The 18785-nt window shown below is 49.9% G+C and overlaps 1 protein-coding gene across 3 annotated transcripts; it reads left to right on the forward strand.

Annotated features, from left to right (window-relative positions):
* The first annotated feature begins 93 nt into the window (after window positions 1–93).
* arid4a (AT-rich interactive domain 4A) lies at window positions 94–18750 on the forward strand. Of its 3 annotated transcripts, XM_061695917.1 has the most exons (25): window positions 94–191; window positions 1776–1836; window positions 1943–2053; window positions 3015–3080; window positions 3154–3244; window positions 3313–3392; window positions 3988–4082; window positions 4159–4291; window positions 4378–4457; window positions 4941–5017; window positions 5351–5544; window positions 5929–6001; window positions 6071–6165; window positions 9200–9297; window positions 9370–9595; window positions 10544–10743; window positions 11117–11305; window positions 12171–12252; window positions 12322–12511; window positions 15341–15406; window positions 15815–17068; window positions 17141–17236; window positions 17347–17481; window positions 17655–17801; window positions 17862–18750. In XM_061695917.1, exons 2-25 carry the CDS (start codon window positions 1831–1833, stop codon window positions 17963–17965), a joined length of 3888 nt encoding a protein of 1295 aa, XP_061551901.1. In that variant the 5' UTR covers window positions 94–191; window positions 1776–1830; the 3' UTR covers window positions 17966–18750. The 3 variants fall into 3 exon arrangements, with proteins under 3 accessions (XP_061551901.1, XP_061551899.1, XP_061551900.1); XM_061695915.1 differs by having other exon boundaries at window positions 17655–18750; XM_061695916.1 differs by having other exon boundaries at window positions 12171–12246; window positions 17655–18750.
* The last annotated feature ends 35 nt before the right edge of the window (window positions 18751–18785 follow it).

The following is an 18785-nucleotide window of genomic DNA, read 5'->3' on the forward strand; positions in this document are numbered from 1 at the left end:
TGGCGAGAGCGCAACCGTTAGGACCAATTAAAACGGAGGACTCCACCGGCCAATCGCTTCGCTCGGCGGCGAGCAGCGCTGAGCTCTCCGCGAATGGGCTGACGGGAAACACAGCTCGGGACTCAACAGCTTGTTGTTCGCGCATCGCGTCGCAAGCCCGGGCGAGAAGGAAGCAAGACGCCTCGTCGAATGTGAGTAGAAAATGCTTCATTTACGCCTCCCGAAAAGTGTCGTCCGCTCCGGAACACTCGCGCGCTGCTCCGGCGGCGGGCTGGAAGGCCGCGCGGATCTCGGAAGATGTCCGCTTTCGTCGCGCTCACGAATTGAATGGCAGCCGCGGCTTGTTTTCGCACTGAAGAAATGTGAAAGCTTGTGTGGTTGTGTGCGTGTGTGTGTATGTGTGTATGTGTATGTGTATGTGCGCCTTTTGTCAAACAGCCGAATATGAAAGCAATACATCCGAAGCGACGGGCTCTTATCTAATGTCACATGAAATAACGCCGTCGGGTGCTCAGTTAGTTTCTTAGTGGACGTAAGCAAGACGCCGCTTTAAATCTCCGGACGAACGAGCTCGCTCAGTCGCCTCTTAGCATGTTAGTTAGCTCTAGCTAGCCGGAGAGCGGACACCACCACCGCCTCCACCACCTCGCCCCCCAGCCGCCAGTTCTGTCGGGCGGCTGCTCGACTGTCGTTTGCCCGTCGGTAGTGGAGGGGAAAAGGGAGGGCGCCAGAGAGCGAGCTAAAGTTAGCCACGCTAGCCGAACTGACATGGCGACGTGACTCACTGTGGCGCTCCTCGCTCGGCTCGGTTCACGGTCAAACAGCCCGCTCGAACCGGTCGCTACCGGCTGGCTTGTTGCTGGCTCTCTTCAAGGGAATCTTGCATTGAAGTGAAGGGGGCTGACATATTTGTTCTGATCCAACCAGGAGGAGGCGAAGGGGGAGGGGGTCCCGACTCCTGAGCTAACTCAACAGGGGTTCTTGTTCTTTAGGTTTGGGTACTGGAATCTTCCAAAGAAAAGTCCACCACGAGAATCCAGAACATTTGAATCTGTTAGTTTTTGTCTGTGTAGCTAGCTCCCCAGTCACCCGGGTCTCTCGGCAACTGGTTTCCCCACCCCCCTTGGTTTTAATGTTTTCAACAGTGGAGAAGAGTCCAGTTGCCTCCATTTAACCTTTGCGCATTACCATGACCTGCAAGACCGAGGTCACTGGACTCTTCCATCTTCAACAACCATAATAAGTCCGCAACTACGCATCCACAAGATTCAAATCTGGAATCTTCTTCTAGTTAGTTATGTCTGTGTAGATTCTCAGTCATCCAGGTCTTTCCAGACAACTGGACTGTTTTTGGTTGTTGAACACGTTACCTCTCCAAGCCTTGAGCTTGCCTAGATGACTGAGAATCTACACAGACTACGTAGAAGAAGAAGGATCCTCGATTCAACTTTGGAAGATTCCAATTAGTTACTGAGTTAGTTAATTCAACATTAAAAGGCCTACTTCAGGTAAGTGGACTCTTGGGTGTTGAAGATGGAACATCTTCAACAACCAAGAAGTGTCCGGTGCCTGTGGTCTTCCAGGTCATGGTAATCCGAAAAAGTTCAATGGAGGCAACTGGACTCATCTTGGTTGTTGGAGACACTGACATCAACAACCAAGAAAAGTCCAGTTTCCGAGATTCGACTTCTGAAGATTCTAGTTGGTTAGCATTGTTGTTGTACTTTTCACACTACACTTTCTCTCCCCCCCCCCCCCCCCCCCCCGTGTCTCAGCAACCCACGAAGCTCTCGAGCTGGATTTACTCAAATAAGGAAGGAAGGAAGGAAGATGAAGGTGAGTGTTTTGGGGTTTACGCCGATGTTGTCAAAGTTTTCAAGACAGTAATCGTCCGTGTGTGTGGGTTTTTTCTTCTTCTTCTTTTCCTCTTCTCTCCCCCCAGGCAGCCGACGAGCCTGCCTACCTGACCGTGGGCACCGACGTGAGCGCCAAGTACCGAGGGGCCTTCTGCGAGGCCAAGATCAAGATTGTCAAGAGGCTGGTGAAGGTCAAAGTAAGATGGCCACGCGCCTGGCGTCAAATGGCGGCTGTCGTCTTTGACGCGGCCGTGTTGGGAATCATTCACTCATTCTCTGCTATGTACAGATTGCAACACAACAAACAGGGCTTCTTATATCGTGGACTCTGACATTTTGGAGCACTGCTCGGGTAGCATTAATGACATCGTTGCGCTCGCGTAATTCCCACGTACCGGGGAAACGTCAGGAAGCTATTCTCAATGCTCGACATGGACCGGCATCAGAATCTGATGGTGCCATAACCGTGAGCAAAAATATTGTGCTTTCATGCTATCCCAGTATTGCAATCACAGCTTAAAAGTGTATTATTTTGTTTGGGGAAATACCAACCTTATTGCCATTCAACACGCTCTGTGGGTACATCAGTAAACCTAAAAAGAAAAAGAACAATTGCATTTTTAAAAATAAAGTCAAAATGTAGTGCAACGGTAAAAATACTTCATTCTCATTTCCTTCGCTGTTTCGCTACTTATCTGCCAGTGCCTCGGTGGCGACGATATAGTTCATTCATTTTACCAATTGTTGTACGCGCTTAGTCTCGTAGCGGGTTACAAACGTACGGCGTTCTATTAATATATGAACGTTACCTTGAATTTGTGATCGGTGGCGCTCCTGTAAATGCGATATCGTACGGGAAGAATTGCCTCCGATACTTGCGGCCGCTCTCGATTACGAGCGTTTTGCATACGCGTCCTCTACCGAGCCTCTCCCTGAACAATTGCCAAAGAGCGGACGTTTTCGACATGGCGAAAAGTCGTAGGGCTCGCCGTTGACTCCCAAAGAGCAGCGGTTCCTAACGGTGATGGAAATTGTTCTCGGTTTGGCTTTTTAAAACAGCGGTACACCTTGCCTCCGGTAAGCGGTCCGCACGTGGGAACAGAACTTGGAAACTTTGTTGTTAGCGTTAGCGTCTGCTCTTGTTTTTGTTCCCTGCAGGTGACTCTGAAAGGTGACAGCACCAGCCAGGTGGTCCACGATGACCAGGTCAAAGGCGCCCTCAGGGTGAGAAGCTTCATCGCCGCCGCCGCCGCGAAGGCGACGACGTGCATCTAGTTAACTGTGTGCGTGCCGGCAGGTGGGCTCCACGGTGGAGGTGAAGACGAGCGAGGGTGTGTGCGGCGAGGCCGTCATCGGCAAGCTGACGGACGCCAGCCTCTACACCGTCGGTGAGTGCGCGCCGCTTAGGTGTGCGTGTGCGTGCGCAAGCGACGAACGCGGGGCTTTTGTCTTTCAGTTTTCGACGACGGAGACGAGAAGACGCTGCGGCGGTCTTCTTTGTGTCTGAAAGGCGAGCGACACTTTGCGGAGAGCGAGGTGAGTTCGGACACCCCTCCGGCGGGTTCTTCTCGTCGTCCTCATTTTTCTTTCTTCCGCTTCTCTTTTTTGTTGTTGTCCTCCTTTGTGTTCTTTCCTTCCTTGTTGTTCTCCTCATGTTTGTTCTTCCACTTCCACTTGTTCTTGCTGTTCTCCTTTTTGTTTGTTGTTCTCCTCCATCTTGTTCTTCCTCTCTTCTTTCTTCCTTTTCTCCTCCTCGTTCTCCTGCTACGTTCTTGCGCTCTTCACACCAATTGTCCTCCTCCTACTTATTCTTTTCATCCTAGTTCTCCTTTTGCTTCTCCTTGCACTTGTGTTTCCTCTCTTCCTCTTCGTTCTCTACCTCTACAGGTTCTTTGCCTTCCTCCTTGCTCTTCTTATCCTTAGTTTTTCTTTCCCTCATTCCTGTTTTTCCTCTCCCCCTTATACTACTTCTCCTTCTTGTTCTTCTTCCTCTTCACCTTTTTGTTCTTCTCCTTTGTTTTGTTGTCCCCCCCTTTTTGGTTTTATCTTTCTTCCCCCTCTTCTACTTGTTCTATTTCTTGTTCGTCTTCTTTTCCTCCTCCTGATCATTCTTCTTCCCGCTCCTCCTCAGACGCTGGACCAGCTCCCCCTGACCAACCCGGAACACTTTGGCACTCCGGTCATCGGAAAGAAGTCCAACCGCGGACGTCGGTCCTCGCAGGCTGTGTGAGTCTTTTAGGGAAGAGGAAAAAATGTAAACATGAGGCAAAAGAGGAGACGCTGAGCGCCAGGTGTCCCTCAGGGCGGACGAGGAGAACGAGTCGTCGTCCAGCGAAGACGACGAGGACGAGCGCGGGAGGCTGAACGACGAGCTTCTGGGGAAAGTCTGCAGCATCAAGAAGGAAGACCAGCCTTCGTCCTGGTTCCTGGCGCTGGTAAAGCCGCCAATCGCACACGACGACACCGATTTAAAAAAAAAAAAAAAAAAAGAAGTGTGTACAGCTCTTGCGTGTGCGTGTAGGTGGTGTCTCCCAGCTGCAATGACGAGTTGGTGGTGAAGAAGGATCAATGTCTGGTCAGGTCCTTCAGCGACTCCAAGTTGTGAGTTTCAGTCGATCACGGGAAGTGTCCCCAATCTCCTCTTACAGTGGCGCCTCGTGATGCGACTTTCATTTTTTTCTCCGTGACTACGCTCGTATCTCAAATCACCCTTCCCCATTGAAATGAATGGAGGTGGCCCCTAAAAACAAGCAACAGGTCCATTTTCTAATCCATTTTGAATAGCGTTCTATATAACCTTGTACTTTATAAAAACCTTGAGTAACTACGTAATGCAACAGAGTGTCAAGCATTCAAGCGTTTTCTTGGTCTCGACTCGTAAAATCTGGGGTGACTTTGGGTGTCCGGGTATTGCGCGATGCGAGTCGCCACATCCGACGGGGGAAATCCGGCTCCCGGTCTCTGGCCGTCGATCGCTCCGCAAAACGAGAGCGCCCGATACGCGTCGGTTCCACTGTACGGGGATTTTGGCGAGGCGGACGACAGGGCGCCGTTGTTGACTCTTTGTGGCGTTGTTTGGCGCAGCTGCACGGTGGCCCGGAGGAACGTGCACCCCCTCAACTCCATCAGCATCAACAAGTCGGAGCTCTCCAACACGCGCGGTCAGCCTCCCTTTCCCGCAATGCACCACCGCATCCTGGTCCTCCTCATCGCGTCTCCCCGCTCGCTTCCTGGATCCACTTTAGCCTCTTCTTCTTTCTCCTCATCGTCGCTCATCTTCCTCCTCCATCATCGTTGTCCCTTCCTCGTTCTCCTCATCATCACTCCTCCCTGCTCCTCTCTTTTCTCCCTGCTCCTCTTCCTCCTCCTCCGTTTTCCTTCTCCTCGTTGTTCCTCCCTGCTTTATTCCCTCCTCCTCTTCTCTTTTCGTTTTTCTCGCTTCTCCTCATTCTTCTTGCCTGGTCGTCATCCTGTTCCTCATGACTCCTCTCCAGGCTTTGAAGCAGCTCAGAGATTCGCCAGGCGCAGGGAGGTCCCAGAGGCGTGGAAGATGGACATGAGTCAAATCTTGGACTCGTCCTCCAGCGACGAAGAGGTCGACGACGAGGAGGAGGAGGAGGAGGAGAAAGCGAGCGAAGACGACGACGTGGACGAGGAGGAGAAGAGGAAGAAGCTCATTAAAGAGGAGGTCGGCACCCTTCCTCACATTTTTCTCCAATTATTGTCTGTTTCTCGGTGGAAAGTTGCAAAAGTAGCGACCAAATCGATAAGTTGCCGACACCGACGGGGCTTTTATAGACGAGCTCGTCTCTGCCCGCAGCCGTGTTGTTGGTGTAGCCCGCCAAAAATCAGGCTGACAAATAAATACGCCCGGCCCAAGTTTCACCTTTTGATGGACTTTAAGTGGGTGCTCCAAAATGCACACGCGTTTGGATGATGATGACGACGACGACGACGACGATGCTGATGATTCTGTAGACCTAATCGAACGGCCACATGTACAGATGTAGAAGACGTAGATCTAGACAAGACAGAGGCCCCTCCTCACGTCGCCATGTGTGTGTGTCCGCAGCCGGAGGAGGAGCCGGACCCGGAGGAGCGAGATCATTTCCTGCAGCAGCTCTACAAGTTCATGGAGGACCGAGGTGAGTCCGGGGACGGGCCGCCGGCTGTCCGTCACGTGCCTTTTCTCACCGCCTACGTGTGTCCGCCAGGGACGCCCATCAACAAGCCTCCGGTCTTGGGCTACAAGGACTTGAACCTGTTCAAGCTCTTCCGTCTGGTCTTCCAACATGGCGGCTGCCGCAAGGTAACTTCATCTGCTTGACGTTCGCTAGTCCGGTGATTGGCAAAGGCTGGGTCGTAGTTGATAAAAGCAGCGTCTTGCCCGCACTCATGTATAATACGCACCCCCACAGTTGACCTCAAAATTCTGGAAATCCCTTCTACCTATGTATAATGCGTTTTTTAACAATGCATGAATTTGCTTCTACCCATATGATCAAAACATGAAGTATGATCTGTATTTTGTTAGGTTTTTTTTCAAAGAATTATTCCTTTTTTTTAAATTAAATTTTGAAATTCACAGCCCTACTTTTTAGTAAATTAGAAAACACACAATTGTGGTCATATATTTGATTACCCAGGCAGAATTTGTAAGATGGGTACAATTCTTTAAGGGAAACATCGACCAGATGAAACGCATTTAATTGTATTTTAATAGAATTCAAATTAAATGGTCAAGCATTTCAGAAAAGCACTATCGTTAAACATAACCATAAACAATTAATGATGGTTGTTGGTCATATTAAAAAAATAAAATAATAATAAATAAAATAAATAAATAAATAATGATATTTCACAAATTCTGCCAGGGTATGTAAACTTATGAGCACAACTGTACATATAGGCCGTCATACGTTCGTACCCCTGTCATATTGGAATGAAAGTGTAGGGTACACGTTTTTTTTATAACCACTAGATGGCGGTAGCATATTAGAATGAAATTATACACCATTCTCATAACCTCTCGGCGGTGGTGGCATTTTGGAAGGAAAGTGTACAGCTTTTTTTAACCTCTAGTTGGCGCCATACATTTATAAAATGTTAATTTTCCCCTATACCTATGTATAATGCGCACTATTGACTTCTGACAATTTTCTGGGGGGGACTTTAGCATTATACTCGAGAAATGGGTTGCATGGCTTTTTTTGTCGACACTAATGTGTAAACCAGTCGGCGTCGACTAATCGCTGATGACGTCGTTGATCATTTTTCAGAAGAATAACTTCCATGAATCTCAGGAGGAGGGCACGCTTTGAAATAATCCAAATCGGCCGCCAACGTGCAGCTCATACGCCCCCGAGCACGCACGTCCATTCAGAAATGGACCGTTTCCCTCAATGAAGGTGACCGACTGACTCATCCGTTGCTGCGAGCCAAAAAACGCGTGACTGGCGGCTCGCCGATGTCACGCTCTGAACGTCACTGTGGAATTGTAAAGTCAACTAATCGACTAGTCCACTCGTCTGTGCAGCCCCAAGTGGAAGAGTTTCAAGTTTTACTAGGATCCCCATTAGTCTTGTAAGAGTTCCTGAGGTGTCCTGAATTTTGTGCAGCTTTCAAAGTTTGAATTGGCTGTGAAATGTGGAGGAGAAGCACACGGTGTGCCACTTGCGCTAATTTGTGCCAATGCTGACGTGCATTATTAGTGCAAGTAGGAAGTGTAATATTGACAGTGGTATACTGTCTAATGACATAAGGGCCATCATCATTGTTGACCTGAAATATGTCCAAATTCTCTGATTTCAGCTTCTCAACAGCACACGTTCTCCTCCATTAAAGAAGACTCGATTATCTTTGTGTTTAATCAAAATGAGACATTTGAAAACGTCTGCGTTTACTTTGATGATCAACATTTGTTTTTTTCGACGTTATGGACCAAATCACTAACTGAGTCATAATCATTTTATGGAAAAATAGTCACTTTAATAATTGGACATGTCACAATCCCATTGTTTTGGCACCCGAATCCAAGTCTTTGATTTGAAGGCTCTGCTGACAATGCATTAAAAAAAGTGTCCCCGCTTACGAGTTTTCTCACCATCCTCTCATTAATATACGTACATATGTGTATGCATATAGTCAAACATAAATACACAATTTTATGTATATAAATGTTTTCAAATTCATCCTGCAATTTGAATTGTCTGTGAAGCACTTTGCGTTGCATTTCCTATGTCTAATTTCAATGGTATCCAAATCAAATGAGCTTTAAATTGGATGGGCCGTTCGCTTCGTTCTTATTCGTTGAACTGCTGTATTGGCCCAGCTCAGGCAGCTCCATTATTTTCATGTCTTTGTATGGCGCACTTATACATTTGATTTCTTGGATTTCTAGCAGCCCACGCAGCTACGTCGTCGGTGGTGACGTCACGTGCGTGACTCTGATGATCTACAAACAGCACGACTGATTTATGACCTCGTAAATGTAACAAGCTTCCCCGTCGCAAAATTGCTAACCTGTCTTGCGCTTTTTGACGAAACCGTTGAGCGCGGCAGACTTATTTCCAAGTATGTGTCGGCGTGCCGTTGAAGCCGAATGTAACGTCACATCCTGTCTGATGGTATTGACGGGCGTGAAAGCGTCTTTCGTAATCCAAAACGGTTTTGGTGACAAAGACGCCGCCGACAACGTGTTACGTTGCGGAGGAAGTCTGCGCGTGCGTCTCTGTTCGTAACGCTACCGGTACTAAAACAAAGCTATTGCCGTTCCACTTGGCCAGGTCACCGTACCTTTGGATGATTTTGTCACCGAGTAACCTTTCGAGTGTCAGAACTCGAAGAAAACGGGACTTTCTCACCTGATCTCGATCAGCTGAGAATCGAATCGGGACGTCCCCATCGATGATGGTTGTTTGCAGCCCTCGTGTGAAGAAGTCGGAATTGACATGTCGTTGAACCTGAAGCTGCCTGACAGGCGTATAACAAACGAGGAGCAGAATCAGAATCAGCTTTCGTTGCCAAGTATGTCAAAAACTGAAATACTGCTAATATCGGGAGCCGAGAAGTCGCTCTGTTTCAAAAAGGTTGCCCGGGACGACCTCGCTCCCTCCTACGTCATGTTGATTCATTTTTTTTCGTCATTAAACGATACCAAATCAACAACAATAATCGGTTAATAATTAGTAATCGGGAAAAAACGGTTTTGCCATTGACTACATTTGTAGCCGATGATTTGATTCATCGCTAGAATAATTGATCGTAAAAGTAATTGATCGCGCGAGAGCTCTAATTATGACCTAAATATTGCTGAATTATAATGCGCCTGATTTGTGTGTCAGATTGAGAGCGGCACAGTGTGGAAGCAGATCTACATGGATTTGGGCATCCCCATCCTCAACTCGGCAGCCTCGTACAACGTGAAGACCGCGTACAAGAAGTAAGCGTTCGGGTCTCGATCGACACGCCGCCTGCGGCTGCCGGGCGAGTGACCTTTGCGTCCCCCTCGCAGGTACCTGTTCGGCTTCGAGGAGTACTGCCGCTCCGCCTGCATCACCTTCAGGACCGTCCACCACAACAACCCGCGCGCCCCCAAACTGCACACCATTCCCAGGAGCACCGGGCCCGAGTTCGCCTCGGCCGCGCTGAAGGGGGAGGCCGAGGGCGCCGCCGCCTCTGCCGAGTCCGAGAGCGAAAGCGACAAGGACGAGCTGAAGGACAGACAGGCGTCGCCCAGGGTGAGTCGCCGCGACGCGGCGCGCCAGTCGGTCCGGATCTTTATGGGCGCTTGACCTGAGGTTTATAGGAGAGATAGGAGAACCCACGTCAGGGTCCCTGCTTCCTCCTTGGAAGGCGTCGTGTCGGTAGAATTGAGGAAGTCTTCGAAGTATTCGGCCCACCGGCTCACAACGTCCTGAGCGTAGTTCTGCAGCTCCTTGTCCCCACGATACACGGTGTTGACGGTGCACTGCTTCAACCTCCTGAGACGTCGGACGGTGGACCAGAATTTCCTCGAAGACGTCCAGAATTCGTTCTACACGCCTCACCGAATTCCTCCCACGCCCGAGTTTTTGCCTCAGCGACCACCGAAGCCTAACCCTAACCAATGACAGGACACTTTGATTGAAAAGTAACTCCCTATTTTAAAATATTTATTGATATGTTGTAATATTTTTCTAAAATTTTGTTGGCGTCTGTTCCGTGATTAGAGGAGCAAGTCTTCTCTAGCAAAGCGCCGACTTTGGAAGAACGTTCTCCCAAGTTGTGTCTTCCGTCCCTCAGGAGTTCCTTGTGAAAGCAGGCGATGCGGTTGCTTGCCAGGCGGCGCGAGAAAGTGCCGGCGCCCGCATCCAATTTCAAATCCAACGCCACGCAACGCCCTTTCTTCTCCTGTTCGTTTCTTGTAAGAATTTTAGTTCAGCGCTAAATTGCAAGTAGTTCGAAATCGGGAGTTACTTTTCAATGACCCGGTGTGTGTGTGTGTGTATAAATATATATATATATATATATATATATATATATAAAATTCATTTTTCCAGATTATTTGGTGTGTTTTGATACAAGTGTGTAAAAGAGCAGCAAAGTACATTTGGATTTTTGGAGGGGAGGAGATAAGAGAATTCCTTTTCAGACAATATTGCCACGGCCGACTGCTGCGCTGACGTCCTCCGTCTTGTCCCGCGCAGGGGAGGAGGCGATGCGGCGCCGCGGCGGCCAAGACGGAAGCGCCCAACAAGGGAGGAGACGACAACGGCGACGCGCGACGGAGCAGCCGCCGGCGCCCGGACGGCTCCGACAGGGGCTCTGAGGAAGACGAAGACGACGAAGAGGAGGAGGAGGAGGAGGATGATGAGTTTGAAGAGCGGGAGAGGCGACTCGGAGCCAGGTCACCCTCCTTTGACTTCTTTTTCCACTTCAAACTTGCAGTTATGATCCATCGCTCGGTCGATTCGTTCATCTTTTTTTTTTATCTTTGGATTGTGAGCCAAATTTCCAAAGCACGTCAGTCAACACACGAATGTTCCCGTTTGGGTGTGCGCGGTTGACTTTCGCCTTGAAAACTGTTAATTTCTTGACACTCTTTTTTTGGTTTTATAATAATATCTTACAATACATTGCTATTTTTCTTGATTTCAAACAAGTTTTGGGGGCTGGCCGGAATGGATTAATGCCATTTAAGTTCCTATTTTCAACGAGTAAACAAAGGCACAACATTGAAAAGTCGGTTTTCCATAATACGTCCCGGAAATTGTGTTCAGGAGCGAGGACGAGGAGGAGGAGGAGGAGGAGGAGGAGGAGGAGGATAGCGACGCCGTGACGGGGACGAAGGTCAGGGTGAAGTACGGCCGAGGAAAGACGCAAAAGATCTACGAGGCTCACATCAAGAAGACGGACACCGACAACGGAGAACCCTTCTACCTGGTGCACTACTACGGCTGGAACGTCAGGTGGGTCCGCACGCGTTCCCGTGAAAACGTCTCACGAAATTTCGGATCGCGATCGTCGTGACCGAATTGATCGTGATTATCGGCGTTATCGCGGAGTTACTCAAAGAAATCTCAACCAAAAACAAATATGGATAGACGCTAAAATACCAAAATCGGCCACGCTTTGTACTTTGGGACATTGGTAAACCACGTTCAGCCAGGTGTGTTTTCACACATGCAAGACCTCACCAAGTGCACTTGAAAGATTGACTTAAACTGACTGCGGCCAAATCCTTGAAACCATAAATATACGACAAACTATGATCCCGAAAGGGCCACCTTAAGACATCCGCGCATCCGTTTTGCACGGTCGGTCGGGGTCGCCGCTTCCGGCGAGAGGTCGGGTCGATGCCGGCCAATTGCGGCCGGCGCCTGACAGCGTTACGCGTAAAAAGAAATGGCCTACGCAAATCGCAATCTTTATCGCTGCCAAAATTGCAATCCAATGGCTGTTTTTAGAGTTGACGATTATTATTACAAGCTATATTATATTTGCATTTTATTCCGATTCCTAACAGATTGTTGTTGATTTGGTAAGGAAGGTTGGGACCCGAACAACATCTGTCAGAAACTTGATCGTTGTTTTCCAAAGTCAAAACAAGTTTGCAATGTCTAATTCGGATTAAACACAATAATCTGATCGGTCTGCTTTCGTGGAGGATTACAGAAATCAGAAAATATTTGCCGTTGCGAGGCAAACGTTTTGAGGATTTGGACAAATGTAAGTTCGACGATGAATCGATTATCAAACTACTTGACTTGAGTTCACACTTGAGACTTCTGACTCACTTCCGCCTCTGGCCCACAAACACACGTTTGTCCACAGGTACGACGAATGGGTGAAGGCCGACCGCATCATCTGGCCGGCCGACAAAGGAACCAGGAAGAGAACCAGGAAGAAGGTGAAGGTGAGACTCTACTTCCTGTCCGCGCCGCGCGGGCTTCCGACGCCCCGACTGACCCGACCGTCGCCCCAGAACAAAGAGGAGGCCGACAAAGAGGAGGACAAGGTCCGGGCGCCGCCGACGCCGCCGAAGCCCGCGGGGGCCAAGCGAGGGCGCCCCCAGATCCGGACGCCGCCCGGGCGTAAGACGCCCGGCGGCGAGGGGCGGTCCAACGGCAAGAGCGTCCGCACGGAGACGCCGCCCGACATGGCCAACGGCGACAGTAAGCCACACCGACGTCACTCGTGAAACGGCGCTAGGAAGCCTTCCCTCTCCGCTCGATTGCGCCCAGTATCGTGCGTGACTCGACAAAGTACGCTGTTAAGTTTAGTGCTGCAACTAAACATTATTATTATTTTAGTCATCGGCAATTCTTACAATGAATCGGATTTCAAACAAACATTTCCATCCAATTTCTTCAAGAAAGGGCTGTATTTCAAATCGGCAGTGCGGAAAAGTGTGCAAAAACCTTTCTGCGTGGACGTCCCAAAGCGCTTCAAGTCATAAATGACCAATCATTATCAATGTCAAATAGCTTGTCAATAGGTCAATATTGACAAAAACCTTGCATCAACAATAGCTGACCAATTTAGTTGCACCAAAAGGGATCTTTTGTGTTGCTTCAAAGGGACTGGAGCTGTCAGAACAATCAAGAAAAAGGAAAAGCACCGCCGGGTAGGAGACGGCCCGACCGCGAATAGCGAAGATCTGTGAATAATTCACGCCGATTATGTTTGGCATGAAATTGTATTTATTTTTGCCCCCCCCCAAAAAGCCTGAATAAATAGGATCATACTGCCAATAAGCTGTTTCTGTTTTCCATGGAAAAACAGAGGTAGATTTTTTTTATCAAATCAAAAATATACATTTAAAAAAAAAAAACATCAGTGAACGGGTGAACCCGCGGTTGTGGAACTGCGACTGTGCGGAGGTCCACTGTACTTTAAAACATACACATACCCTAAAAAGGACTTTGTACTAACTTATTCATCCCGCCTCATTTCACAACAGTCACACTTGAAGCTTTATTATTCATGCGATTATTCCCATCATTGTAAGCGCAAGTTTTCCAGTTTATTCGTGCACCGCATTTAAAGACGGCTTCAGGTGACCAAGTGCTATGTATATTTAAAAAGGAGTATAACGCGCACAAAAAGGGCCGCACGATATTGGCAAAAATATTTGAAAACCAGGACACATTTCTCTTTGTCCATTTGATTTATGGTTCGGACAGTTTATAATAGCTTCAGTAGAAAAGAAACTTGGGGGAAGTCCACCTTTTATTTAAATCATGCACCTGGACTAGTACTGAGCAGCAGTAACAGTCCTGCCAGACTTGAAGTCAAACGCATTTATTTGATCCCCAGTTGTACCGTAATACGTACGGCCATTACAACATTGCTCAAATGATCTGTTTGCTTACACGCATTTGAACCTAACGTGCGTTCGGGTTTTGAATGCGGTCTTGTTGCGGACACGTTCAATTTGTCCCTTCCGGAATGCCCCGCTCGGCCCCGCCGCCCGCCCGCTTATCTTATCGTCGCGTGTCGAAGAGCCAGACGAGACGCGCGGGCGTGCAATTGTTTCCCGTGTCTTCGCTAACAGGAGGCGCAGTTGAGTATACAGCGCTCGGGGAGGCGCCATTTGTTTGAATCTTGGATTTATCCGAGCATCGGCGCATATTTGTTGGCATCAGATCTATCGACGTACATCAGAACATTCATTTCAGTACTCCGACATGACATAGACTTCTCAGATGCCAACTTAAAAGTCATTTTCATTGTTGGATTGTTTTTGTAATAGTAGTCTATAGTTTCTGGAGATGGTGATTTGGGGGTTTTCGTTTGCTGTAAGGCGCCGTCATCAAAGGTATGCACACACATTTCAAGACGATTATGTACTCTTTCCCTTTGAGTGTGTCGTGCATCTCTACCATGAGTTTGACTTTTTGAATTGAACAACTGAACTAAGTTACGCTTTTGACACTATTCTAATTTATTGATGTACCTGTATACTAGCATTAAGGTAATGGACGTTTGTGAGTTGCTTTTTTTCCTCTTTTTGTTTGACGTGACCGTTTTATAGTAAACTGCACCTGGGAGTGAGAAATAAACAGCTTGACGTAAGAAGGTTTTGCCTCTTATTTGGAGAACAGCTTGCTATCTCTATGTGGCACCCGTCCACTCTGTCGTGACTTCCCACTTCGCGCTTGCGCTCGCGTCCTCCTCTATTTATCCAGGTAAGGCAACTGAGAACATTTTCATTTGCAATGCGTGAGGGTAAAAAGGAGGAAAAAAATGCTTCGCTTTCAAGCGCGCCCGAGCCGTGCTTTGCAAAGGTTGCGAGCGACACGCCGGCTAGCGTTGCGTGGAGTGAAACGCTCAAACGCTTGAGCCCACTTTCTCCACGCCAGCCACACGACGCAACGAATCGATCATGAAATGTGTTGCCGACGCGTTTTATTGGTTCGTTGTTGCAGCTCTAGTGACGTTAAAGTGAACAATAGGCTGGATCTGGCCTGTACCTGCGGTATGCTCTTATTCTGAAGTAGCTGAGTGAGCCGTCGATACACGGTTGGTCAGTTAGAGCCGTCAGTGCCGCGAGGCGCGCGTAGGCCGCAATTGCGGTTTCTGTAATCCGCGGGAGCGGGCGATTGGGCTACGAGGTCCTCTCCCATCCAAGTACTAATCAGGACCGACACTGCTTAGCTTCCGATCTCGGGTACCGCGTGGGTCGATACGCGGTAACGTTTACTCATTAATATCACGTAAAAGACTCTAATAAGAATAACTCAAATTGGTGCAAGAAGTCATGGCTAATGCTAACGAGCGCTTAAAGTATGTTTGTGTGTCACTACTCACTCTGTCGTTGACGCACACGGCCGAACGCTCGGAGTCATTTGCTCGTTTTTGGTGAATTTTTTTCGTCAACTGTGATTCGCTATATCGAAAGCCCGATGTAGTGAGTAGGAAATAAGTCGATAATTCTGAACACCGCAAATGTTTTATCTGCATTTTTTTTTTTTTTTTTTTTTTTTTTTTTTCTCCTGTAGACTCGTCACGCATCAGGAGGACCAGGAGGACGTCCGGGATGTACGACTCGGACCGCGCCTCAAACGGTGAGTCGGATGGCGTCCTTTGACATTTGCCCACGCGGCCAAGGGAACTCGGTACCACTTGTGTGAAAAAGGATTCAAGTACTGATTGAACTCCTTTCGTATAAAAAAATATACAAACTCTCAAATGTACTTTGATGTAAAAGGTTTGCATCACTGTGCTAACATTTTGAACTGAATAGCAAAAAAAAAAAAAAGGCTACCTTTTCATGTTACGTTATCAGTTCTGGTTGAAGAAAGTCATGTGCGCGTTTTAACAACGTGAGGGATGTGGAGTGCCGATATGCGTCAAATGGAGGGAGCAAAAGTAAAAGGTCATCATAAATATAAATACTGTGCATGTTATGACCGCAATTGTATTCCCCGCACCCCCGTGTCATGCTAACACTCCCACCGCGCGCTCTCCTGCAGAGGATTCCGGGAACTCGACAGTTGACAGCGAGTCAGAAGAGCCGCCCGACAAGAAGCTGTCGCCGTGGCGAGGGAGGCCCGAGAAGGAGGAAGAGGAGAGCTCGTCCGAGGCGAAGGAGGGGGAGCCCGGCGAGCCGATCGTCACGGCGACCGGTCGGCGACCCGAGGACACCGCCCGGGTCGCCGATCCCTCCGAAGAGACGGAGGACCCGGCTCCCGAAACGGAGGACGAGGTCGGAGGTGAACGGGAAGTCGTCGCTAAGACGGAGAAAGTGTCCCCGCCCTCTTCCCCGGGCGTGGCGTCCCCTCAGCCCGACGAGCCGCAGGAGGCGCCCCCTGCCCCGTCAGTAGACCCCAAGACTCCGCCTTTGTCGCCACCCGCAGTCAAAGTTCACAACTGCGAAACGCCGCCTAAAATCTCCAGTCCGCCCACCGCCCTGAGTCCTGAACCTCCGCCTACCCCTCCTGCTCAAAGTGTCCCAAAGAGAGCGGATGAACCAATGGTGGTCCTCCGTTGCCTCCCTCCACCGCGCCACCGCCCAGAACCCCCGGTCTCGGCCCCCGCCCCGACTCCGGCCTCTGCCGCCGCCCCCTCGGACACTGACTCCGCCAGCGAGGAGGAGGAAGAAAAACCGGAGCTGAAGCTCTCCCCTGATAGGAAGCAGGAAGAGGATACACCCACCTCCCCTAAGTCTTTGGCCAGTCCCACCAAAGTTGGCTCCGCCGTGTCCCCAGAGTCCCTCCCGTCGCCCCTACGCGGCGCCGAGGCGGAAAGGAAGAGCCACAGAGCGGCGAGGGCGGACGAGGTGCGAGGGCAAGTTGACGAGGAATCGAAGGAACGTCCGAAGGAGGAGGTCGGGACGCCCCCCCGGGCCCAGGAGGCTCTGGGCCCGGCCCCCGGCGAGGAGCCGCAAATGGGTGCCGAGGCGTTGCTCTGCCACGAAGTTGACCTGGACGACCCCGACGACAAGGACAAGCCCGCCCCTTCCACGGAGCCACTCCTCCTCATCGTCAGGGAGCGCCCGCCCCGACCCCCGTCGCCCCGCCGTCCCCTCCTCCCCGTCCTTCCCGACGCCGTCTCTTGCCACGCTCCCTGTCCCGAGGAGCTCCGCTCGGCCGGCCGCGACCTCGGGATGGAGGAGGAGGTAGTGGCGGGCGGCGGAGATGAGGAGGAGGAGGAGGAGGAGGAGGAGGAGGACGACGACGACGACGCCCGTTCCCGTCCGGACGTCGACGCGTCGCAGGAGGCCCGAGGTGCGCGCCGCCGCGCCCCCCCCCCATTTGTCACGTGACTCTTCGGTAACCCTGTGACCGTTCGCCCCTTAGGTCAGAAGCGCCTGGCGGAGTGCCACACGAGCCCCTCCTCCAAGAAACACAAACGAAACCACAAGCGAGCCGGCGGGACTCCTAAGAACGGCACAGGTGAGGGCACCGGCGCGTCGCTCGTCCTTCCTTTGTTTGCCGCTCGTGTGATGATGTCACCGCTTACGATGTCGCGTTCTGATTTGGCCCCTCCCCCTTCCTCCAATCAGGTCACAGCAGCGACAGCGAGGACCAGACGCGTCTGTCGTCTTCGTCCAAGTCCAACAAGTCTCGCTGTCCTGCCGCCACGTCGCCGCAAGCCAAAGAAAAACACGGCGCCGCCTACAAGTGGACCTTCCAACTCGGTAACGCGCGTGCAGATAGACAGACAAATGTACACGGCTGCACACGCGCACAAAACCAGAAACACTGAGGCACACACCCACACATACAAATAAACACGCAGTCAGGCATACGCACGAAAACCAAAAACACGCACACGAATGAAAGAAGATTGTGTGTGCGTTCTCCCGGTCAGACGCTCTGGACAGCATGTCGAGTAGCGAGAGGATCTCCTTCCTGCAGGACAAGCTGCAGGAGATCCGGAAGTACTACATGAGCCTCAAGTCGGAGGTGGCGTCCATCGACAGGCGCAGGAAGCGCCTAAAAAAGAAGGAGCGCGAAGGTAAGACACTCCCGCCGCGCGTGGGAGCGCCCGCTAAGTGCGTCGTGTCCTTCCCGTCAGCGTCCAACACCGCGGCGTCCACCTCGTCGGGTTCTTCGGACACGGCCATGAGCCCGTCCTCGGCCTCGCCCGCTCAGAGCGCCGTGGCCGTGGAGTGCAGGTGATGGCGCGCGCGACCCCCGACCCCTCGCGGGCCGACTGACGCTCGGATGCGGCGGGGACGCGGCGCTCCGCAGAAAAAGACTGACTTCCTGTTTGACACTTCAGAGCACTTCGGCTTTTTTTTAAATTTTTATTTTACTTCCTCTGTCGTTCATTTTTCTTTCCTGCTGGCCTGCACATCCCTCCTTTTTACTTCCTGTCTTTCTTGCCGCCCTTTTCCTCTTCATTTCTTTTCTCCCCGTTTGTCTTTCCTCACTTCAGTCCTTTTTACTTCCTGTTCATGTTTGCTCACCCGGGTTCGTCTGAACTCTTCTTGGGGGTGCAAAGTTCAGCTACAGGGTCAGGGGGAGGAGTCAAAGCAGCTGCTTATGCAAATGAGTTCTTTGACAGAAATATTTGAAGTAAAAAAAAATATTTTTTTTTTTTTACTTTTCTATGACATGAAAGCTATTTTGGTAAGAAAAAAAAGTTGAATAAATAAAGGTTTTGTTTTGTGTTGCATTGCAGTGAGGAAATGTATTTAAAAAAAAAAAAAAAAAAAGAGGACTTTGGAAGTTTTCTTTCCAACAGGGCACAACACATTTCTTCCTCAAGTCAACGTGATGTCTTCAGACATTTTGTGGCCCGCTTGCTTCTTCCCGTTTTGCTCGTGTACTTTTGTGTAAATAAGATGTGGGTGAAAATGTAAAGAATGATTTATAATATTTTTAAGAGAAGACTTTGTACGCTTCTGTCAGCTGCCAAGGAAACGCAAGCACCGGTTTCCAATAAAGTTTTTTGATATTAATCATGGGCGTGAGCTGTGAATGTGACAGAGAAGAT

This window comes from Phycodurus eques, chromosome 14, assembly GCF_024500275.1.
Source record: "Phycodurus eques isolate BA_2022a chromosome 14, UOR_Pequ_1.1, whole genome shotgun sequence".
Classification (NCBI taxonomy): Eukaryota; Metazoa; Chordata; class Actinopteri; order Syngnathiformes; family Syngnathidae; genus Phycodurus; species Phycodurus eques.

What these genes read in the sequence shown, in the direction of transcription:
- arid4a (XM_061695915.1), top strand. An exon ending in GACTCCTAAGAACGGCACAG is followed by an intron (nt 17,237 to 17,346) that starts GTGAGGGCACCG and finishes TCCTCCAATCAG; the next exon opens with GTCACAGCAGCGACAGCGAG. An exon ending in CAAGTGGACCTTCCAACTCG is followed by an intron (nt 17,482 to 17,654) that starts GTAACGCGCGTG and finishes TCTCCCGGTCAG; the next exon opens with ACGCTCTGGACAGCATGTCG.